Source organism: Heterodontus francisci, chromosome 32 (assembly GCF_036365525.1).
Source record: "Heterodontus francisci isolate sHetFra1 chromosome 32, sHetFra1.hap1, whole genome shotgun sequence".
Taxonomy (NCBI): domain Eukaryota; kingdom Metazoa; phylum Chordata; class Chondrichthyes; order Heterodontiformes; family Heterodontidae; genus Heterodontus; species Heterodontus francisci.
The window spans coordinates 34279090-34303790 of record NC_090402.1 but is presented as its reverse complement, the minus strand read 5'-3'; the positions used below and the strand labels follow the sequence as shown (position 1 = coordinate 34303790).

The window sequence follows — 24701 nt, the reverse complement described above, 5'->3', positions numbered from 1 at the left end:
GGAAGCCTAAACTACAGTTATTTAATTGCAGTAATTCTGAACCTCATGCACCAATAGCTTACCATTTTAGTCATTATATGTTTTTGTAATGAATAGTACTATACCTGGTTATATTTTGCTTAATTAACAGAATCTTAAAAATTTACAGCAAGGAAGGTCATACGGCCTATCGTGTCCACGCCAGCATTAATAATGGCTGATTATTTTAACGCCTGAGTCTTCAGTAGTTATCTATATTTGTTCATTGTAATTTATAGTTTCTTTTTAGTTATGAATTTGTGTTTCATTACTTACTTGTAATCTATAGTTTGCTTTAACAATTCAAGAATTGTATTTATAAGAGAATTTCAGCAATATTTTCTCTTTATTCTGCAGCGATACTATGGCAAATCCCTTCCTTTTGGCAAGAAATCATATGAAAAATCAAACATAGAGTTTTTGACAGTGGAACAAGCTGTGGCAGATTACGTGGTTCTTGTTACAAAACTGAAAACTGATCTAGATGCTGAAAAATGTGCAGTGATTGCATTTGGTGGCAGGTAAATAAATATATTCTCTTTATAATTGCAATTACAGGTTTAGCTGCTCTTAGAATAAGCAAAAATTTCAATTTTTCTTCAGATTATTGTAGCTACACTTCCAAAATTCCTATAAATTTGCTCCACTACTTCTGACAAATTTTAATGTGATTTATCACCCATTCGTCCAGATAGATAAACTGGTTCATTATTCAAAAGGACTTATATTTTGATATACCGTAAAAGTCTTGCAGGACTTGAATGCTCATAAAACCTGCATTACAAGAAATTTTGCATATGCTGGAGGATTTCCATGGTGCAATTGACAGTGTTCTGTTTCAAAACTAGCCACTGGTTCCTAATGTTGTAGTTTTACTGCTCGTTTGACACTAGTGGAACTTTTTGTTGCCTCATATTTTGCATTGCATTATACACTACCTGTGTGACACTCATCTTTACTTTATAAAAACAAATTTATGGACTATTAACCTATATTTGAAATGCCCCTGTGCAGCACATCAAAGATCTTGAAGCACCCATTTTGGAATGCTCAGGCTGAGTACTCCTCTACTTTCCAGCCAAATTCTCCAAAGTCATTACTGTTATATGCTGTGTAATTTCAGAGTGGGCATACAGCAGGATGATGAGCAGTCCCATGGAGCACAGGAAGAAAGGGAGAATGACATGGGAGGGAATTCATGCACAGGCAGGAAGATTGGTACAGAACAGTGTAATTGAAAATTCTGTCCAGTAACGGACACACCATGACACTGATCAGCTGTACTTTTCATATTGTTTCCCCTGAACATAATGTGTGCTCCCTCTAATCACTGAACCGAGTGTCTACCTGCTGTCAATCTTTTTAAGGGTTCTAGCTGGAGCGACAGGATATGCAGACCCTCTCGAGAGAAAAGCTACCTCGTTAGACACGTCTACCATGTCACTACTCAGCAGTCAGCATAAGAGCAACCCATATAGTGTGTCTGCTGCAGATAAAGTCTGCCGTCACTACTCTTTCCAAATATTCACCCAGTGTTTCAAATCCAGTAATTGGGTGCTTAAGATTTTAACTCTTTTAGGGTATGGCAGCATACTGGTAATGTTACTGGATTAATAATCTGGAGACTTTTGTTCAAATTTCACCACGGCGTGTGGAAAAGTTAAATACAGTTAATTAAATAAATATGGAATAAAAAGCTAGTATTGGTAATGGTGACCATGAAACTATCGGATTATTGTAAAAACCCATTTGGTTTATGAGTGTCCTTTAGGGAAGGAGACCTGCTGTCCTTACCCAGTCTGGCCTATATAACTGTTATTTGAAACAGCCTTGTAAGCCTCTCAGTTGAATGAAATTGCTACAAAAGCTATAATAAAAATAAAACTGGACAGACCACCTGACATTGACCTAGGCACCAGATCTGGACCTGACAAAGGTGCACCCAACCCAGTCAACCCTGCCAAATCCTCCTCACGAACATCTCTGTCAAATTTGGGAGCTGTCCCACAGACTAGTCAAGCAACAGCCTGACATTGTCATACTCACAGAATGATACCTTTCAGCCAACATTCTGGACTCCCTATTATCTCTGGGTATGTTCTGTGTCACTGATGGGACAAACCCACCAGAGGCAATGGTATACAGTTGGAAGGAAACCACAATATTTTTTTTTCTATTTAGAGATACAGCACTGAAACAGGCCCTTCGGCCCACTGAGTCTGTGCCGACCATCAACCACCCATTTATACTAATCCTACACTAATCCCATATTCCTACCACATCCCCACCTGTCCCTATATTACCCTACCACCTACCTATACTAGGGGCAATTTATAATGGCCAATTGACCTATCAACCTGCAAGTCTTTTGGTGGTGGGAGGAAACTGGAGCACCCGGCGAAAACCCACGAGACACAGGGAGAACTTGCAAACTCCACACAGGCAGTACCCAGAATTGAACCCGGGTCGCTGGAGCTGTGAGGCTGCGGTGCTAACCACTGCGCCACTGTGCCGCATAAAGTCTCATGGCATCAGGTCAGACACGGGTAAGGAAATTACCTGCTGATTACCACCTACTGCTGTCCCTGAACAACAACTATTTGTACCTGTATAGCACTTTTAACATAGGAAAACTTACTAGGCGTATTACCAAACAAAATTTGGCACCAAACCACATGGATTTGGGGCATATGACCAAAAGGTTGATCGAAGAGCTACGTTTTAAGGAGCGCTTTAAAGAAGGAAGGAGTTAAAGGCAGAGAAGTTTACTGAGGGAATTCCAGAGCCTTAGGGCAGCTGAAAACACGGCCCCAAATGATGGAACAATTCAAGTTGGGGATGCTCAAGAGGCCAGAATTGGAGGAGCATAGCTATATTAAGGGTTGTAAGGGCTTGAGAGATTATGGAGATGGGGAGGGGCAAGGCCAAGGCCATGGAGGGATTTGAAAACGAAGTCAGCCAGAACAGAGATGGTGTCCGAACAGGAGCTGGTGCAAATTAGGACACTGGGCACAGAGTAGAATGTGAGAAGTCGAGCAAGAGTATGTTGGAATAGTCAAGTCTCGAGGTAACAAGGGCATGGATAAGGGTTTCAGTCACACATGATTTGGGTGATGTTATGGAGGTGAAAATTGGCAGTCTTAGTGATGCTATGTATATGCTATTGGAAGCTCATCTTCGTCAAAAATGACACCAAGGTTGCAAAAAGTCTGGTTAAGCCTCACAGTTGCCAGGGAGAAGGACGGTGGGTAAGGGATGGAGTTTACGGCGGGTCTGAAGACGATGGCTTCGGTCTTCCCAATATTTAGCTTGAGGAAATTTCTGTTCATCCAGTATTGGAAGTGAGAACAGCAGTCTGACAATTTAGAGACAGTGGGAGGGGTTGAGGGAGGTGGTGGTGAGGTAGAGCTGGGCATCGTCAGCATATGCGCAACAAGGGTGCAGAATATATTCTGTGTGGGACTTCAAAGTCCATAACCAAGAGTGGCTCGGTAGCACCACTACTGACCAAGCTTGCCGAATCCTGAATGTCATGGCTGCCAGACTGGGCTTGTGACATTGGTGAGGGAATTAACACGAAGGGCAAAACCCACTTGATCTCATCTCATCAATCTGTCACAGATGCATCCGTCCATGACAACATTGATCGGAGTGACCACTGCACAGTTCTTGTGGAAACAAAGTGCCATCTTCACACTGAGGACAGCCTCCATCATGTTGTGGGACATTGCCACTTTGCTAAATGGGATCGATTCAGAACAGATCTAGTAGCTTAAAACTGAACAGCCATGAGGCACAGTGAATCACTACTAACAAGTATTGTATTCCACCACAATCTGTAACTTCTTGACCTGGATATCCTGAAAGAAGTTAGTATTAGTAAAAACATCGTACTGGAGAAATTAATGGGACTGAAAGTTGATAAATCCCCTCGACTTGATGGTCTACATCCTGGAGTATTGAAAGAGATGGCTGTAGAGATAGTGGGTGTGCTGGTGGGCATCTTACAAAATTCTATAGATTTTGGAACAGTTGCTGCAGATTGGAAGGTAGCAAATGTAACCCCACTATTTAAGAAAGGAGGGAGAGAGAAAACAGGGAACTAGAGATCTGTTGGCCTGACATCAGTAGTAGGGCAAATGCTAGAATCTATTAGAAAAGATATGATAACTGGATACTGAGAAAATAATGGTAGGATTGGGCATAGTCAACATGGATTTATGAAAGGGAAATTATGTTTGAGTTTTGTGAGGATTTAACTAGCAGAACGGATAAGAGGGAGCTAGTGGATATGGTGTATTTGGATTTTCAGAAGCTTTCGATAAGGTCCCACACAAGAGGTTAGTAAGCAAAATTAGAGCACATGGGATTGGGGGGAATATACTGGCATGGATTGAGAATTGGTTAATGGACAGAAAACAGAGAGTAGAAATAAATGGGTCATTCTCAGGTTGGCAGGCTGTGACTAATGGAATACAGCAAGGAACAGTGCTTGGGACCCAGCTGTTCACAATCTCTATCAATGATTTGAATGAGGAGACCAAATGTAATATTTCCAAGTTTGCTGATGACACGAAACTAGATGGGAATGTGAGTTGTGAGGAGGATGGAAAGAGGCTTCAAGGGAATTTAGACTGGGTAAGTGAGGCGGGCAAGAATGTTGCAGATGGAATATAATGTGGAAAAATGTGAAGTTATCCACTTTGGTCGGAAAAACAGAAATGCAGAGTATTTCTTAAATGACCGCAATTGTTGACAACGCGATCGGTAGGTGGCGCTGTTTTGGCACATGCGCAGATACAGCATGTGCCACGATAACGTCACAGCCTGCGACTGTTGCAGCTGCCAGGACTAAAGATGGCGCTGCTCAAAAAATCACAGAGATGAAACCTAACAAACACGTGGCAGAATACAATGGTCGGAGTGAGAGAGTGGAGCGGGCCGGGGAGAGCAGCGCGGGGGCCGGGGAGAGCAGCGCGGGGGCCGGGGAGAGCAGCGCGGGGAGACCAGCGGTGCCGGGGAGGGGGGGGGAGAAAGAGGGAGAGGGAGGGGGGGGAGAAAGAGGGAGAGGGAGGGGGGGAGAAAGAGGGAGAGGGAGGGGGGGAGAAAGAGGGAGAGGGAGGGGGGGGAGAAAGAGGGAGAGGGAGGGGGGGGGAGAAAGAGGGAGAGGGAGGGGGGGGAGAAAGAGGGAGAGGGAGGGGGGGGGAGAAAGAGGGAGAGGGAGGGGGGGGGAGAAAGAGGGAGAGGGAGGGGGGGGAGAAAGAGGGAGAGGGAGGGGGGGGAGAAAGAGGGAGAGGGAGGGGGGGGAGAAAGAGGGAGAGGGAGGGGGGGGAGAAAGAGGGAGAGGGGGGAGAAAGAGGGAGAGGGAGGGGGGGAGAAAGAGGGAGAGGGAGGGGGGGAGAAAGAGGGAGAGGGAGGGGGGGAGAAAGAGGGAGAGGGAGGGGGGGAGAAAGAGGGAGAGGGAGGGGGGGAGAAAGAGAGAGGGAGGGGGGGAGAAAGGGGGAGGGGGAGAAAGAGGGAGGGGGAGGGGGAGAAAGAGGGAGGGGGAGGGAGGGGGGGAGGGGGAGGGAGGGGGGGAGGGAGAGGGAGGGGGGGAGGGAGAGGGAGGGGGGGGAGAAAGGGAGAGGGGGGGGGAGAAAGAGGGAGAGGGGGGGGGGAGAAAGAGGGAGGGGGAAGGGGGGAGAAAGAGGGAGAGGGAGGGGGAGGGGGGGAGAAAGAGGGAGAGGGAGGGGTAAGGAAGGGGGGAGGGGGAGAGCTGGGGGGAGAGGGAGGAAGGGGAGAGTGGGGGGGGGCAGCAGCGGAACGGAAGGGGAGTGCCTTTTTCTGTGCATGCGCCATAAACACAACAGCAAAAGACTTACTGGCCAGTCCCTGGACCCGGTGACACCAAGGTCTTCGCACGCTCGCTCCCCGCGGCTCTCTACGGCCTCTCGCTTCCGGCCCTCTCCATTCATCCGTTCCCTCCAGCTGCGGATGCCCAATCCAGTTGCTTTCTCCCCTACCCAGTTGCTTTCTCTACTTCTCCTCAGTACTTCAGGCATTGCAACTGTTTGGTCCCTGCATTTTGCACGCTCCCTCTCCCCACCCCTCCCCGCACTCCCCACCCCTCCCCCTCTTCACCCACCCCTCCCTGTACCCCCCCACCATAGTTAAATATCTGAAGTGCAGTTGCAAAATCGGGGAAATAGCATGCAAAACAAAACCTCAACAATTCTGGGTTTAATTATTGAAAAGTTTTATTAAGTTCATTAAGTATCCGAGGAACTGCTGTGCATGGATACATGAGTGTTGTGTCCAGCATTCCCGTTAGACAGACAGGCCGAGTCTCTGCTATGCACAGCTAAAGAGATTGTTCCTGGAGAGCCTTGTGGTGAATAAAAGCTTGGCTCTCTATTCCACTACTGTATTGTCCATGTGAAGAAGGCAAAGTCACAAGAGTCTGAGCTCAGTCTATTCTTGGTGAATGTTCCCCAAGCGCATCCCAATGTGCATTCCCAATTCATCCATAAATACAATGTTCCTTTCCACATCGTGATGAGCTCCGCAGCATGATCCAGTTGCCTTCGTTGCTTGAATGCTGACCTTAAGTCTCAAGGATTGTTTTCTCGACGGCATGTTTTACATGAAAAGAAATAAAGCAAATCAGAGTCAGAGCTGCCTCCCTCCATCCACTGAAATTACTGTTGCGCACACCTTTTTAAGTTCTGCAGTGAAGGCACCAATTGATAACGTCGCCAATGAAGCACTTATTACCCACCTCAGATGCAGGAATCATCACATCCTTGCATCATCTCCTGCACTGCCTCCTTTGCTTGAATGCCGTCCTTAAGTGTCAAGGATGGTTTTCTCAAGGGCACGTTTTACATGAAAGAAAATAAGGAAAGAACATCAGTGTCAGAGCTTCCCTCCCTCCAATGGAATTACTGTTGAGCATGCTTTGTGTTCTGCGGTAAAGGCATGTACTGATAACACTGCCAATGAATCACTTAGTACCCACCTCAGCTGTAGGAGGCAGGATGATGTTATTGCCCCTATCTCGTAATGGTTCAATGCTGCTCTCAGGGAAAACATGAATGATGTGAGGGTGCTGGAAAAGAAGCACATTTGTTTTGGGCTATGAACATAAAGCTGGCCATTTAGCCCAGCAGTTCCCTGCCAGTGGTTATGTTACTCGTGCGTCTTTCCATCCATTCCCATTTAATCCTGCCTACTACTATCACCAGTTGTGTTCACAGCAAGAGCATTCACATTTGTGCTACCACTGGACACGGCATGCTTGTTTCTTTTAGTGCTCAGTCTCTTCTTGCTGAATGTTCCCCAAGTGCTTGACCCCTTTGGACACCCTCTCTGCTTGACAGGCAGCAACTGGCAATTGCGGAGTCTCACAAGGCTCTGCATGGTTGTTTCAACGTCGGATGGGGAAACAGGTGGCTGTGTGTCCATGAGCACTGCCCTGATGGGTGTAGGAGCAGGTGGCTGTGTGCCCATGAGCACTGCCCTGATGGGTGTAGGAGCAGGTAACTGTGTGTCCATGTGCACTGCCCTGATGGGTGTAGGACCAGGTGACTGTGTAACTGAGCAGCAAGGAGAGGGTACCGCAGGTAGGGGAAGTGGAGATTTGAACAGGCAGGCATATGTATGGTCCATCAGATCATTAGGCCAGGGGGTGAGATGCTCAGGATCCAGGGTTTGTGACACGTGACTGATGTCCAGCGCGCGGCCACCTCCATCCGAAGGTGCTCCCGGGCAGTTGTTGGGCATAGTAAATGGCTCCATCTCATCAGCCAGTCCTTGCTGCCAGCGGAGAGTCTGTTGCCGCAGCCAGTCCAGTCTCCTCATGAATGCTGCCGTTCCACTCTGCAGAACGGCCTGTTGTAGCTGGTACAATTGATCTGAAAGCCAGCGGTATTTTTCATTGTGGCTGAGGGGCCTTGGCTGTTCCTCTGTAATCACAATGGCAGCAGCCATGCCTGTCGTCGTTGGTGTCTGAGATGCACGCCAGCAACAATTGGGGGCGAGCCTGTCCAAAGGCAGACACAGATGCCTCTGCACAACAACAGCATGTTTGCAGGGCAACAAAGTCTGAATGGAGAAGATGCAGCTGCAGGTAGCCTGGCCATCATGTATCTGCAGTGTGTACTGTTTGGCGCCAGAAATCCCAGTCACTGTGCCTTCATCCTGCTACATGCGGTGGCCCAGACAATGGAAATGTTTTCAGAGCAACTCACAACAGGGACTGGAGAACATGCGGTGGCCCAGACAATGGAAATGTTTTCAGAGCAACTTGCAAAGGCAGAGCAACTTACCTTGGAACAATCTCCTGTGTCAAATAAAAATGAAGCAAGTCTCCAAAACGAATAAATAATTCAGATAAAATGCCCGATGAAACCTCCCCTCCTTCCACTTTCAAAAAGTCGCGCCGAAGCTTTGACGCATGCGCAGAGGCCAAACTGGCGCGTCGGCGAGGAAGACGAAATAACGCGATGACGTCATCTGCCCATGCGCATAACCTTACCGGCAGGTCGGACCGCAGCGCATGCGCAGAGATGAGGAGACTGTGTGCGCATGCGCGTACCGTGTCGTCTGCGCATGCGCAATGCGGTCCTGGTAAGCCGGACCGCAGCGCATGCGCAGGGGGCATGAGACCGTCTGCGCATGTGCGCACCGCGGCGCATCCTGATGACGTTGTCCGATGAAGTAGCGTTGTCATGAATTACTTTGTTTCTTAAATGGTGAGGGATGGCGAAGTGTTGATGTCCAAAGGGATTTGGGTGTCCTTGTCCATAAGCCACTGAAAGTTAACATGCAGGTACAGCAAGCAATTAGGAAGGCAGACGGTATGTTGGCCTTTATTGCAAGAAGATTTGAGTACAGGAGTAAGTAAGTTTAGCTGCAATTGTATAGAGCCTTGGTGAGACCACACCGTGAAAAGCTTATTCTGTCATTTAAGACCCTGTCTGCACTAATGCTTTGTCTTTCACTACACCATTAACACAGTCTTTGCCTTTGCTCCAAGACCTCCTTGTCAGTTAATCTCTGTGACCCTCTGTCCTATCAACACCTTCCCTTTTGTTCTGTTTTGCCCCATCCCTGCTTTATTGGCTTAAAACCTATTACATTTCTAACCATTGCCAGTTCTGATGAAAAGTCACTGACTTGAAAAGTTAACTCTGCTTTCTCCACAAATGCTGCCAGACGCGCTGAGTATTTCCATCATGTTTTGTTTTTATTTCAGAATTCCACCACCTGCAGTATTTTGCTTTTATTTTAGTAGACCTGTGATTCTGCATTCAATCAGTTGACTACCTCCACCCATGCAGTTTGCACCTGGAATTTTATGGGAGCCCTTCAGAAGGAAACCAGACATCTCTCCTTAACTGTATTTCCTGGAGTAACCCCTCCAATGACCCATTACTGAAGGATTGAGTCTTTGGCATCAACTTCATTGAGAAAACTAACTAGGATTACAGTTGTGAGAAATAAGAAAATTCACACTTGTGCACCAGCATGTTCTGAGATTGGAGATTAAGCATCTGGTGTGGGAATAGCTTACACTAAAGTGCAAAAAAAAGGAAGTGTTGCCTTGCAAGATTGATATTTTCTACCTTGAAACAAAAAAATCAGCAATGTTCTTTTAAAAAAAAATGCAGTTCTGATATTCTGTTCTCTAATTCTCTTTCCCAGTTATGGTGGAATGTTAAGTGCCTACATAAGAATAAAGTATCCTAATGTTGTGGATGGTGCTCTAGCATCAAGTGCACCAGTGGTCTCTACAGCTAATCTTGGAGATGGTCGACAGTTCTTTCATGATGTAACTGAAGTGAGTATGTGCACATATGCATCCATTTCTTTTTGCTCCATTGTGGGGCAAACATTGAATTTTTTTTTAGTGACTATTCCTAGTTGCTCTAGAAACCTAGCCAGTCTCAAAACTCCATACAGTCACAATACCCCATTGAGGACTGTCCATTCCTACATTTAAGCCATGCAACTAATGTTTGCTTTTTTTTATATACTTCTCATGCATAAGGTGAACATGGCTATTATAGAATTGGGAACATTGCAGCTAAGCAGAGCCCTCTGCTGGGCATTCTGTTTATGTGTTTGGAATTGAATCATGAGCCGTAAATTAACAAGAAACAGGTCGATACTGGATTATCCTTGTTCAGTGTTCATGGTCTTTAAGAACTTTTTAAAGTCAGTTTTTAATTAACTTAAAAACCCAGGATTTTGGGGCTTCTTTTTAATCATGGGAAAATCAAGGGGAAAAATAGAGCCCCAAAACACCGTAAATTTGGAGTAAATCTGTAAAAAAAAAGTCTTCGTTTTGCACATCACTAAACCTCAAAATAAGCAACGGACTAACATGACACAGTTAACTGACAATCTACAATTATTTACAAAGTTCATCGGTGACACTGTTATGGCCTTCAGTGGCAGTTCCAAAAGTAACTTTAAATTTCCTTAATCACAAAACTGTAAAGGTTATTTTAGCATTGAAATACATTGATTTTTATTTGTGAATAGAATGTGTTTTACACACAATGTGGAACTCATAGTCTTTAATTCTGCCCAAGAAGTGTGATAGTTGATTAAAGTTTAATTTTGAAGTAGGTGCAATGCACAGTATCTTGTGATCATGTATGCAGTGTATCTGTTTTGTTAACATTGCTGTAGTCACTATTAAGACTCTTTAATGTGCATCCTGATGTTACGGATACAATGCACATGCATATCTGGGCTTGATTTTTGATAAAGGGCGGTGCAGTGGTTAGCACCGCAGCCTCACAGCTCCAGCGACCCGGGTTCGGTTCTGGGTACTGTCTTTGCGGAGTTTGCAAGTTTTCCGTGACCGCGTGGGATTCCGCAGGGTGCTCCGGTTTCCTGCCACAGCCAAAGACTTGCAGGTGGATAGTTAAATTGGCCATTGTAAATTGCCCTTAGTGTAGGTAGGTGGTAGGAGAATGGTGGGGATGTGGTAGGGAATATGGGATTAATGTAGGATTAGTATAAATGGCATCAGGTGGCAGGACTATATCTCCAACACAGAAGTCCTTGAAGCGGCCAACATCCCCAGCTTATACACACTACTGAGTCAGCGGCGCTTGAGATGGCTTGGCCATGTGAGCCGCATGGAAGATGGCAGGATCCCCAAAGACATATTGTACAGCGAGCTCGCCACTGGTATCAGACCCACCGGCCGTCCATGTCTCCGCTATAAAGACGTCTGCAAACGCGACATGAAATCGTGTGACATTGATCACAAGTCGTGGGAGTCAGTTGCCAGCATTCGCCAGAGCTGGCGGGCAGCCATAAAGACAGGGCTAAATTGTGGCGAGTCGAAGAGACTTAGTAGTTGGCAGGAAAATAGACAGAGGCGCAAGGGGAGAGCCAACTGTGCAACAGCCCCGACAAACAAATTTCTCTGCAGCACCTGTGGAAGAGCCTGTCACTCCAGAATTGGCCTTTATAGCCACTCCAGGCGCTGCTTCACAAACCACTGACCACCTCCAGGCGCTTACCCATTGTCTCTCGAGACAAGGAGGCCCAAAGAAAGAGAAAGTATAAATGGGTGGTTGTTGGTCGGCACAGACCCGGTGGGCCGAAGGGCCTGTTTCAGTGCTGTATCTCTCTATGACTTCTTTGATCTCCATGAAAGCAATGGGAATTTTTTGGGGGGTTCTCTTCAAATTTGAGTGGAAATCAGTTTTTAATAATTAGTTGATCAAAACAATTGTAATAAATTGAGTTGCAGAGCCCAGAGAATAGCAAAGGGCAAGACAGACCCAAAGAAAAGAAAAAAAAATAATAATAAACAAAAATTCTCACTTTATTTATGTTCCAGTGCTTAACATTTTTATTTTGTTAATTTTTAACTTTCTTCCATTTTGCTTCCACAATCTCTTAAGTTTATGAAGTATCACATTTTTTAGTTTGTAGTGAATTGAGAGGTTCACCGTAATAATATTGGGCTTCTGCAGGTTTAAATAATGTACACTTTCACCTTCCAATCCTTCAGTCATTATATTGCCAATTGGTGAACTGCAACCTAGTATTTGGTTAGATTCCAAACAAAGCCTTTTCTAATTAAGAGTCCACCATAATATACAATTGGAATTGTTAATCTCATTAGATGATCCTAAGGGGCTTCTCCAATATTTTCTTAGGATTTTTAGATTGATTCCATGTGTTATGTACCATAGTCTAAAAGAAGTAAAATTATTGTAATACCATAAATCTTTTTTCAGAATCCTTAGGACTAGAAGCATTCTAGTAGAATGTTTCAATGCATTGTCCGCTTGACTCATTTGTAGCACTGTCACCTCGAGTAAGAGAACTGTGAGTTTGAGCCTCAGCTAACCCAGGCTGATTCTGTTGGATGAGACATGAAAACAATGTCCCATCTGCCTCCCCAGGGATCCCATGGCACTATTTGCAGAAGAATGGGACATTCAACTGGTCTTGGCTAACAGTCGTCCCTCAACCATCACCCTTAGACAGATTAACTGGCGAGTTATACCATTGCCATTCTTGGAATGTTACTGTGTATATTGGTTGCTGCATTAGCCTAAAAAATAACCATGACTATACTTAAGAATGAAGTCATTGGCTGTGAGGTGCTTTGGGTTATGAAAGATGCTATGCAAATGCAAGTTTTTACTTTAACTGACTAAATTTTTGAATTTGCTGTTACTCACTGGCTTGTATTATAATAGGATTTTGAACGTAACTCACCTGACTGTGTTTTGACAATCCGGAAAGCCTTTCAGCAGCTTGAATCTTTGGCACAGCAACAAGGTATGTGGTGCTTGTCATGGTGAAAAAATTTTCTTACTGAATATTGCGGGAAATTAACAATCATGTGCAGGACCCAGCGTGCATATTATCACGTACAAATAAGAAAAATACTTAGTGTCCCATTTGTTCCTAGTGCCCAATGTTGCTTTTTTAAATTAATTCATGGGATGTGGGTGTCGCTGGCTAGACTAGCATTTATTGCCCATCCCTAATTGTCCTTGAGAAGGTGGTGGTGAGCTGCCTTCTTGAACCGCTGCAGTCTATGTGAGGTAGGTACACCCATAGTGCTGTTAGGAAGGGAGTTCCAGGATTTTGACCCAGCGACAGTGAAGGAAAAGCGATACAGTTCCAATTCAGGATGGTGTGTGACTTGGAGGGGAACTTGTAGGCGGGGGTGTTCCCAGGCATTTGCTGCCCTTGTCTTTCTAGTTGACAGAGGTCGTGGGTTTGGAAGGTGCTGTCTAAGGAGCCTTGGTGTAGTGCTGCAGTGCATCTTGTAGATGGTACACACTCTTCCCACTGTGCGTCGGTGGGTGGAGGGAATGAATATTTGTACATGGGGTGCCAATCAAACGGGCTGCTTTGTCCTGGATGGTGTCGAGCTTCTTGAGTGTTGTTGGAGCTACACCCATCCAGGCAAGTGGAGAGTATTCCATCACACTCCTGACTTGTGCCTTGTAGATGGTGGACAGGCTTTTGGGAGTCAGGAGGTGAGTTACTCGCCACAGGATTCCTAGCCTCTGACCTGCTGTTGTAGCCACAGTATTTATATGGCTACACCAATTCAATTTCTGGTCATTGGTAACCCCTAGGATGTTGATAAGTGGGGGATTCAGCGATCATAATGCCATTGAATGTCAAGGGGAGATGGTTAGACTCTTGTGTGGAGCGAATGCTACTTGCCACTTATCAGTCCAAGCCTGGATATTGTCGAAGTCTTGCCTTTCTGCTCAGACTGCTTCAGTATCTGAGGAGTTGCGAATGGTGCTGAACATTGTGCAATCATCAGCGAACATCTCCACTTCTGACCTATTATAGTAAAAGCAAAATACTGCATTCTGAAATAAAAATAAGAAATGCTGGAAATACTCAGCAGGTCTGGCAGCATCTGAGGAGAGAGAAGCAGAGTTAATGTTTCAGGTCAGTGACCCTTCAGAACTGACAAATATTAGAAATGTTTTAAGCAAGTAAAGCGGGGTGGGGCGAGAGATAACAAAAGAAAAGGTGTTGATAGGACAAGGTCACAGAGAATAACTGACCAGAAGGTCATGGAACAAAGGCAAATGGTATGTTAATGGCTGAAAGACAAAGCGTTAGTACAGAGAGGTTGTGAATTGACTGTAAAGCACAAAACACTCCAGGTACAGCCATTAAAAAATGCAGAAACAGTGGGTAGGCACAGTAGAAACAAACTTTAAAAAAAAACTAAACATAAAAAGGTGGGGCCCGTCATTTTCTGAAATTATTGAACTCAGTGTTCAGTTGGCAGGCTGTAACGTGCCTAATCGGTAAATGAGATGCTGTTCTTCGAGCTTCTGTTGATGTTTGCTGGAATACTGCAGCAATCCCAGGACAGAGATGTGTGCATGAGAGTAGGTGGGGGGGTGGGGGTTGTTGAAACGGCCAGCAACTGGAAGCTAGGGGTCATGGTTACCGACTGAGCAGAGGTGTTCTGCAAATCAGTCACCCAATCTGCGTTTGGTCTCCCCAGTGTAGAGGAGACCACATTGTGAGCAGCAAATACAGTATACTAAATTGAAACAAGTACAAGTAGATCCCTGCTTCACCTGAAAGGAGTGTTTGGGGCCTTGGATAGTGAGGAGAGAGGAGGTAAATGGGCAGGTGTTACACCTCCTGCGATTGAATGGGAAGGTGCCATGGATGGGGATGAGGTGGTGGGAGTAATGGAGGAGTGGGCGAGGGTGTTGTGGAGGGAACGATCCCTTTGGAATGCTGACGGGGAAGGGAGGGGAAGATGCGCTTGGTTGTGGCATCACGCTGGATGTGGCGGGGGATAATCCTTTGGATCTGGAGGCTGGTGGGGTGGAAAATGAGGACAAGGGGAACCCTGTCACGGTTCTGGGAGGGAGGGGAAGGGATGAGAGTAGAGGTGTGGGAAATGGGCCGGACACAGTTGAGGGTCCTGTCAACTACAGTGGGGGGAAATCCTCGGTTGAGGAAAAAGAAAGACATATCAGAAGCACTGTCGTGGAAGGTAGCATCATCAGAAAAGATGCGTCGGAGACGGAGAAACTGGAAGAATGGAATGGAGTCCTTACAGGAGGCAGGGCGTGAAGAAGTGTAGTCGAGGTAGCCGAGGGAGTTGGTGGGCTTATAATGAATATTAGTAGACAGCCTATCCCCGGAGTTGGAGACAGAGAAGTCGAGGAAAGTAAGGGAAGTGTCAGAGATGGACCATGTGAAGGTGAGAGAAGGGTGGAAATTAGAAGCAAAGTTGATAAAGTTTTCTATTTCCGGGCGGGAGCAGGAAACGGCACCGATACAGTCATCAATGTACTGGAGAAAGAGTTGGGGAAGGAGGCCTGAGTAGGACTGGAGCAAGAAATGTTCGACATATCCCTCAAAAAGACAGGCATAGCTAGGACCCATGCGGGTACCCATAGCAACACCTTTTTACTTGAAGGAAGTGAGTGGAGTTGAAGGAGAAGTTATTCGATGTGAGAGCAAGTTCAGCCAGGCAGAGGAGGAGGGTGGTGGTGGATATGGACTGGTTGGGCCTCTCCAAGGAAGAACGGAGAGATCCCTCAAACCGTCCTGATGGGGGATGGAGGCGTAGAGAGATTGGATGTCCATAGTGAAGAGGAGGCGGTTGGGGCCAGGAAACTGGAAATTGTCACAATTTCGTCGGGTGTCAGAAGAGTCATGGTTGTAGATGGGAAGAGACTGGACCAGGGAGAAAAGATAGAGTCAAGATAGGAAGAAATAAGTTCAGTGGGGCAGGAACAGGCTGAAACTATGGGTCTGCCAGGACAGTCCTGTTTGTGGATTTTGGGAAGGAGGTAGAAGCGGGCTGTCCGGGGTTGCAGGACTATGAGATTGGAAGCTGTAGAGGGAAGATCTCCAGAGAAGATGAGATCAGTGACAGTTCTGTGGACAGTAGCTTGATGTTCAGTGGTGGGGTCATGGTCCAGGGGGAAGTAGGAAGAAGTGTCTGAGAGTCGGCGCTGAGCCTCAGCAAAGTAGAGGTCGGTATGCCAGACAATGACAGCACCACCCTTATCTGCAGGTTTGATGACAATATCGGGGTTAGACCTGAGAGAACGGAGTGGGGCAGGTTAGAGTGAGTGAGGGGGGCAGAGAAATTGAGACAGCCGAAGTCTCGCCGATGTCTGACTTTATGATTGAAGGAAGGTCATTGATGAAGCAGCTGAAGATGGTTGGGCCTAGGACAATACCCTGAGGAACTGCTGCAGTGATGTCCTGGAGCTGAGATGATTGACCTCCAACAACCACAACCATCTTCCTTTATGAGAGGTATGACTCCAGCCAGCAGAGAGTTTTTCCCCGATTCCCATTGACTTCAGTTTTGCTCGGGTTCCTTGATTCCATAATGGGTCAAGGGCAGTCACTCTCGCCTCACCTCTTGAGTTCAGCTCTTCTGTCCATGTTTGAACCAAGGCTGTAATGAGGCCAGGCGCTGAGTGGCCCTGGCAGAACCCAAACGGAGTGTCAGTGATCCGGTTATTGCTAAGCAAGTGCCACTTGATAGCACTGTTGATGACACCTATCACTTTACTGATGATCGAGAGTAGAATAATGGGGCGGTCATTGGCCGGGTTGGACTTGTTCTGCTTTTTGTGTACAGGACATGCCTAGGCAATTTTCCACATTGCCGGGCAGATGCCAGTGTTGTAGCTGTACTGGAACAGCCTGGCTAGAGGCGCAGCAAGTTCTGGAGCACAGGTCTTCAGTAGTATTGCCGGAATATTGTCAGGGCCCATAGCCTTTGCAGTATCCAGTGCCTTCAGTCGTTTCTTGCTATCACGCGGAGTGCATTGAATTGGCTGTATCTGTGAAGCTGGGGACTTCAGGGGGAGGCTGAGATGGATCATCAACTCGACGCTTCAGGCTGAAGATTGTTGCAAATGCTTCAGCCTTATCTTTTGCACTGATGTGCTGGGCTCCCCCATCATTGAGGGTGGGGATATTTGTGGCGCCACCTACTCCAGTTATCGAGTCAGAGTCGTACAGCATAGAAACAGGCCCTTCGGCCCACCACGTCCATACCGAACGTAATGCCTATCTATACTAATCCCACCTGCCTACATTAATTCCATATCTCTCTATGCCTTGATCATTCAATTACCTGTCCAGATGCCTCTTAAATGTTGCTACTGTTCCTGCCTCCACCACCTCCTCAGGCAGCTCATTCCAGATACCCACTATTCTTTGTGTGAAAAATTTACTCCTTTGATCCCTTTTAAACCTCCTCCCTCTCACCTTAAATCTATGCCCTCTAGTTTTAGCCACCCCTACCATGGGAAACAGACTCTGGCTATCTACCCTATCTATGCCTCTCATAATTTTATATACCTCTATCATGTCCCCTCTCAGCCTCCATCGCTCCAGGAAAAACAGACCCAGCCTATCCAATCTCTCTTTGTAACTCAGGCCCTCCAAACCAGGCAACATCCTTGTGAATCTTTCCTGCACCCTCTCTAGCTTAATCACACCTTTCCTGTAGTGCGGCGACCAGAACTGCACACAGTACTCCATATGTGGCCTAACCAACGTTATGTACAACTGTAACATGATGTCCCAACTCTTGTACTCAATGCCTCGGCTGATGAAGGCAAGCATGCGATACGCCGCCTTCACCACCCTGTCTACCTGTGTTGCCACTTTCAGGGAACTTTGTACTTGCACCCCAAGGTCTCTCTGCTCAACACTCCCCAGGGCCCTGCCATTCACTGTATATGCCATGCTCTGGTTTAACTTCCCAAAATGCATCACTTCACACTTGTCTGCATTAAACTCCATTTGCCACTCCCTTGCCCACTTCCCCAGTTGATCTATATCCTCTTGTAACCTTAGACAACCTTCTTTAATGTCCAGTGTACCACCAATGTTGGTGTCATCTGCAAACTTACTAATCATGCCCCTTACATTCACATCCAAGTCATTATTATATATGACAAACAGCAGAGGGCCCAGCACCGATCCCTGCGGCATACCACTGGTCACCGGCCTCCAATCTGAAAAACAACCCTCCACTACCACCCTCTGCCTCCTATCACCAAACCAATTTTGTATGCAATTTGCTAGCCCACCCTGGATCCCATGTGTTCGAACCTTCTGGCCAGCCTACCATGCTGGACCTTGTCAAAGGCTTTGCTAAAGTCCATGTAGACAACGCCCATCGCCCTGCCCTCGTCAATCCTCTTGGTCACCTCCTCGAAAAACTCAATCAAATTCGTGAAACATGATTTCCCATGCACAAAGCCATGCTGACTATCCCTAATCAGACCTTACCTTTCCAGATGCATATAAATCCTGTCTCTCAGAATCCCTTCCAATAACTTTCCCACCACTGATGTAAGGCTCACCGGCCTGTAGTTCCCTGGCTTGTCCCTGCTGCCCTTCTTAAATAAAGGCACAACATTAGCTATCCTCCAGTCTTCCGGTACCTCACCCGTGGCTAACGATGATACAAAAATCTCTGCCAGGGCCACAGCAATCTCCTGCCTTGCTTCCCATAACATCCTAGGATACACTTGGTCAGGCCCTGGGGATTTATCCAGCTTAATGTGCTTCAAATCCTCCAACACCTCCTCCTTTGTAATGTTGATATGCTCCAGGATATCGGTGTTCCCTCCCTTGAACTCAGTAGCTTTCATGATCACCTCCAGGGTAAATACGGACAAGAAATATTCATTTAAGACCTCGCCCATTTCCCATGGCTCCACACATAGATTGCCACACACTGATCCTTAAGGGGACCTACTCTCTCCCTAGCTACCCTTTTACTCTTAATATACTTATAAAGGAGAATCCTAAAAGATTCTATCTTATCTGGCAGGGAAATCTCATGGCCCCTTTTCGCCCTCCTAATTTCCTTCTCGAGTGTACTCCTACATCCCCTATGCTTCTCGAGGGACTCGGTCGATCCCAGCTGCCTATACCTGACATCTGCCTCCTTCTTTGTCCTGACCAGACCCTCAATATCCCTCGTCAACCAAGGTTCCCTAAACTTGCCAGCCTTGCCCTTTCATCTAACGGGAGCATGCCGGCTCTGAACTCTTCTTATCTCACTTTTAAAAGTCTCCCACTTGCCAGACGTCCCTTAACCTGTAAACAGCCTCTCCCATTCAACTTTTGAGAGTCCCTGTCTGATGCCATCGAAATTAGCCTTCCCCCAATTTAGGACTTCAACCTGAGGACCAGTCCTATCCTTTTCCATAACTGTCTTAAAGCTAATAGAGTTATGGTCACTGGTCCCAAAGTGCTCCCCCACTGACACATCACCCACCTGCCCATCCTCATTTCCTTAGAGGAGTTCGAGTGTAGCCCCTTCTCTAATAGGGCCATCCACATACTGCTTCAGAAAACTATCCTGGACACACTTAACAAATTCTTCCCCTCTGATCCCTTAGCACTAAGGCAGTTCCAGTCTATATTAAGGAAGTTAAAATCACCTACTATTACACCCCTATAATTCCTACACCTATCTGTGATTTCCCTACACATATGCTCCTCCACTTCCCTCTGACTGTTGGGGGGCCTATAGTATAATCCCATCAAAGTGATCACCCCTTTCTTATTTCTAAGTTCTACCCATATGGCCTCGCTGGACATTCCCCCTGGGATATCATCTCCAAGTACTGCCGTGATGTCCTCCCTAATCAATAGCGCAACTCCCCCTCCTCTCTTACCTCCACCTGTGTCACGCCGGAAAGATCGGTACCCCCGGAACATTGAGCTGCCAGTCCTGCCCATCCCTCAACCACGTTTCCATAATAGCTATAATATCACAATCCCATGTACCGTTCCATGCTCTGAGTTCATCTGCCTTACCTGTAAGGCTTCTTGCATTAAAGTAAATGCAGATTAGCCTACCAGACCTTCCACGCTCCCTGTCCTGTCCCTGCCTGGCCTGCCTACTGGACTTGCTTGCTTTAATCTCTACATTTGCCTCAACCGTCTCATCTGAGAGGCTACTACTTTGGGTCCCACCCCCACCTGCCAGACTAGTTTAAACCCTCCCAATTAGTATTAGCAAACCTCCCGCAAGGATATTGGTCCACCTCCAGTTTAGATGCAATACGTCCTTCTTGTACAGGTCACCTCTGCACCAGAAGAGATTCTAATGATCCAAGTAGCTGAAGCCCTCCCACCTGAAGCCCTCCCACCAGCTCTTCAGCCAGGAATTCATTTGCATAATCCTCCTATTCCTACCCTCACTAGCACGTGGCACAAGAAGTAATCCTGATATTACAACCCTAGAGGTCCTGCTTTTTAACCTTCTGCCTAACTCCCTATTATCACTTTGCAGGACCTTATCTCTTTTAGAACATAGAACATTACAGCGCAGTACAGGCCCTTCGGCCCTCGATGTTGCGCCGACCTGTGAAACCATCTGACCTACACTATTCCATTTTCATCCATATGTCTATCCAATGACCACTTAAATGCCCTTAAAGTTGGCGAGTCTACTACTGTTGCAGGCAGGGCGTTCCACGCCCCTACTACTCTATGAGTAAAGAAACTACCTCTAACATCTGTCCTATATCTATCGCCCCTCAACTTAAAGCTATGTCCCCTCGTGTTTGCCATCACCATCCGAGGAAAAAGACTCTCACTATCCACCCTATCTAACCCTCTGATTATCTTATATGTCTCTATTAAGTTACCTCTCCTCCTCCTTCTCTCTAACGAAAACAGCCTCAAGTCCCTCAGCCTTTCCTCGTAAGACCTTCCCTCCATACCAGGCAACATCCCAGTAAATCTCCTCTGCACCCTTTCCAAAGCTTCCACATCCTTCCTATAATGCGGTGACCAGAACTGCACGCAATACTCCAGGTGCGACCACACCAGAGTTTTGTACAGCTGCAGCATAACCTCGTGGCTCCGAAACTCGATCCCCCTACTAATAAAAGCTAACACACCATATGCCTTCTTAACAGCCCTATTAACCTGGGTGGCAACTTTCAGGGATTTATGTACCTGGACACCAAAATCTCTCTGTTCATCTACACTACCAAGAATCTTCCCAATAGCCCAGTACTCTGCATTCCTGTTACTCCTTCCAAAGTGAATCACCTCACACTTTTCCGCATTAAACTCCATTTGCCATCTCTCAGCCCAGCTCTGCAGCCTATCTATGTCCCTCTGTAACCTACAACATCCTTCGGCACTATCCACAACTCCACCGACCTTTGTGTCATTCGCAAATTTACTAACCCACCCTTCTGCACCCTCATCCAGGTCATTTATAAAAATGACAAACAGCAGTGGCCCCAAAACAGATCCTTGCGGTACACCACTAGTAACTAAACTCCAGGATGAACATTTGCCATCAACCACCACCCTCTGTCTTCTTTCAGCTAGCCAATTTCTGATCCAAAGCTCTAAATCACCTTCAATCCCATACTTCCGTATTTTCTGCAATAGCCTACCTATGTCGTTAGTACCAATATGGACCACGACCTCTGGCTGCTCACCCTCCCCTCATAATGTCCTGCAGCCAGTCCGAGATATCCTTGACCCTAGCACCAGGGAGGCAACATATCATCCTGGAGTCTCGTTTGTGGCCACAGAAATGCCTATCTGCACCCCTTATGATAGAATCCCCCATCACTATAGCTCTTCCAACCCTTTTCCTCCCCTGCTGTGCAGCAGACCCCTCCGTGGTGCTACGAACTTGGCTGTTGCTGCTTTCCCCTGGGAGGTCATCCTCCCCCCAACAGTATCCAAAGTGGTAAATCTGTTTGAGAGGGGGATGGCCACAAGGGACTCCTGCACTACCTGCCTGCGCCTACTACTCCGTCTGGTGGTCACCCATCTCTTTTCTGACTGTGCAGCCATTACCTGCGGTGTGACCACCTTACTAAACGTGCTATCCACGACTTCCTCAGCATCGCGGATGCTCCACAGTGAATCCACCCGCAGCTCCAGCTCCGTAATGTGGGTAGCCAGTCGCTGCAGCTGGATACACTTCCTGCACACATGGTCATCAGGGACACTGGAAGCGTCCTTGATTTCCCACATAGCGCAGGAGGAGCATATCATGGGGCTGAGCTCTCCTGCCACGACTTGCCCTTAGGTTAATTAGTGACTCCCTTAATTAAAAAATACTAATTATACTAGGGGTCTTGTTCTACCCACTCCAATCTAAATTCCTTAAAAAAAAAACACGAGTAGTACTCACCTTATCACCAGAGGTTTTATTTTCAACAAAAAAAACTTACCCCTTATTTTTTAGGGGGTTAGTTGTTTCATTGTCCATCACCATTCACGGCTGGATGTGGCAGGACTGCAGAGCTTAGATCTGATCCATTGATTATGGAATTGCTTAGCTCTGTCTGTTGCGTGCTGCATACGCAGTTTGGCACGCAAATAGTCTTGTGTAGCTTCACCAAGCTGACACCTCATTTTGAGGTATGGCTGATGCTGCTCCTGGCATGCACTCCTGCACTCTTCATTGAACCACTGTTGGTCTCCTGGCTTGATGGTAATGGTCGAGCGGGAATATGCCGGGCCATGAGGTTACAGATTGTGGTTGAGTACAATTGTTCTGCTGCTGATGGCCCACAGCACCTCATGGATGACCAGTTTTGCATTGCTAGATCTGTTCGAAATCTATCCCATTCAGCACAGTGGTAGTACCATGCAACACTCCTCAATGTGAAGTCGGGACTTCGTCTCCACAAGGACTGTGTGATGGTCACTCCTACCAATATTGTCATGGACAGATTGCATCTGCGGCAGGCAGATTGGTGAGGACGAGGTCAAGTCTGTTTTTCCCACTTGTTGGTTCCCTCACTACCTGCCGCATACCCAGTCTAGCAGATATGTCCGTTAGGACTCGGTCAGCTCGGTCAGTAGTGGTGCTACCGAGCCACTCTTGGTGATGGACATTGAAGACCCCCACCCAGAGTACATTTTGCACCCTTGCCACCCTCAGTGCTTCCTTCCAAGTGGTGATCAACATGGAGGAGTACTGATTCATCAGCTGAGGGAGGGCAATATGTGGTAATCAGCACATGTTTGACCTGATGCCATGAGACTTCATGGGGTCCAGAGTCGATGTTTGGGACTCCCAGGGCAACTCCCTCCCGACTGTATACCACTGTTGGATCTGTCCTGCCTGTGGAACAGGACATACTCAGGGATGGTGAGGGCAGCATCTGGGATATGACTGTCAGGTTGTTGCTTGACTAGTCTGTGGGACAGCTCTCCCAAGTTTGGCACAAGTCCCTGGATGTTAGTAGGGAGGACTTTGCAGGGTTGACAGGGCTGGGTTTGCTATTGTCATTTCCGGTGCCTAGGTCGATGTCGGGTGGTCCCTCTGGTTTCATTCTGTGTTATTGACTTTGTAGTGTTTAGATAGAACTGAGTGGCTTGCTAGGCCATTTCAGAGGGCATTTAAGAGTCAACCACATTGCTATGGGTCTGGAGTCACATGTAGGCCAGACCAGGTAAGGAAAGCAGATTTCCTTCCCTAAAGGAGCTTAGTGACCTTCGTGGTGGAAGGAGGGATTTCATTTATTTTAAATCCAAAAACTTCGTGCAAGAGTGATCAATTGCTTTGGCAGCAAATGCAAACTTTTAAAAATAATTTGTTTTACAGCAGGTTGGAGACTGTCAGCAATGCTACCCTCTAAGGCTTGCAGCTGCCAGGCAACTTTTCAGTGAAAGCAGGGGAGCCCACCAAGGTTATGCAAATGATCCCAGACAGGAAAATTGGCTTGGGTGAGGGGTGCATCTTAATTTGCATTGGATTATAAAATAAGTTTGCTCTAAACCTGTCAGTGAATTTATTCCATGACATGAATTTACTGTGCAAATAAATTTAATGTGTCTGTTACATGTACCTTAATTTTTCTACATTGATGTATATCACAAGTTCATTGTATAGCACTGGCTTCCTACCTTGTCTGACACTTTAATTTCCTTCATGGGATCAAGCCTCGAGGTCCTGCTCATGTCATTACAGTAGTAGAATGAGCTATAAGTAAATCAACCATAGACTTTTGTTTCTATGACTATAAACCTGTGTTTTACAGCATGGAGCAAGATCACCAGTAAACTGTGTCTGTGTAAGTCAGTGAAATCCAAGAAAGAAGTTGAGCATCTCTATGGATGGGCACGAAATGCATTTACTTACTTAGCAATGTTCAACTACCCATACAAGACTGAAGCAGGATTGCATTTCCCTCCAAACCCAGTGGATGTAAGTATTCTAGTTTTCCTGGACAGTGAAAAATGTTTTTCACATTAAAATTTTAAAAAATAAGTTACAGTAAGTGAATTGGTTTAACGAAGGAAAACATTTTCAATGTGAAAAATTAAATTTCCAGATTTATCAATTTTAAAAGTAAGTCATATTTTATGTATACACTTATTTACATGTATTCATGTAAATGCTAATTTCCCAAGGTTGCCTGTCGTTATATTCTGAAGAAAAGTGATCATATTGAAGGCTTGCTAGATATATTAGGTAAGTGTTATTTTAAACCATAGAGGAATTGAGACCTGAATAGAGAATAAAGTGGGAGAAGTATAGGCATGTATCTCCATTGACTCAATTATAAGGTTTCATTATGACTGCTAGTGCATAAAACTATTGGTGTTCCACACTGGTCCTCCTTGAGTTATCTTTTCAAAGAGAATTGCTCCTGGGTAAAACAAGTCAAATATCCAGA

At 46.3% G+C, this 24701-nt stretch overlaps 1 protein-coding gene across 1 annotated transcript in view; it reads left to right on the top strand.

Annotated features, from left to right (window-relative positions):
* Positions 1-24701, top strand: part of LOC137347473 (dipeptidyl peptidase 2-like) — a 62435-nt gene that overhangs the window by 12679 nt on the left and 25055 nt on the right. Inside the window, exons 3-7 of the mRNA XM_068011919.1 lie at positions 376-539; positions 9703-9838; positions 12735-12816; positions 24063-24229; positions 24436-24496. Of these exons, the coding sequence (XP_067868020.1) occupies positions 376-539; positions 9703-9838; positions 12735-12816; positions 24063-24229; positions 24436-24496 (610 nt within the window). The remainder of the gene's footprint in view (positions 1-375; positions 540-9702; positions 9839-12734; positions 12817-24062; positions 24230-24435; positions 24497-24701) is intronic.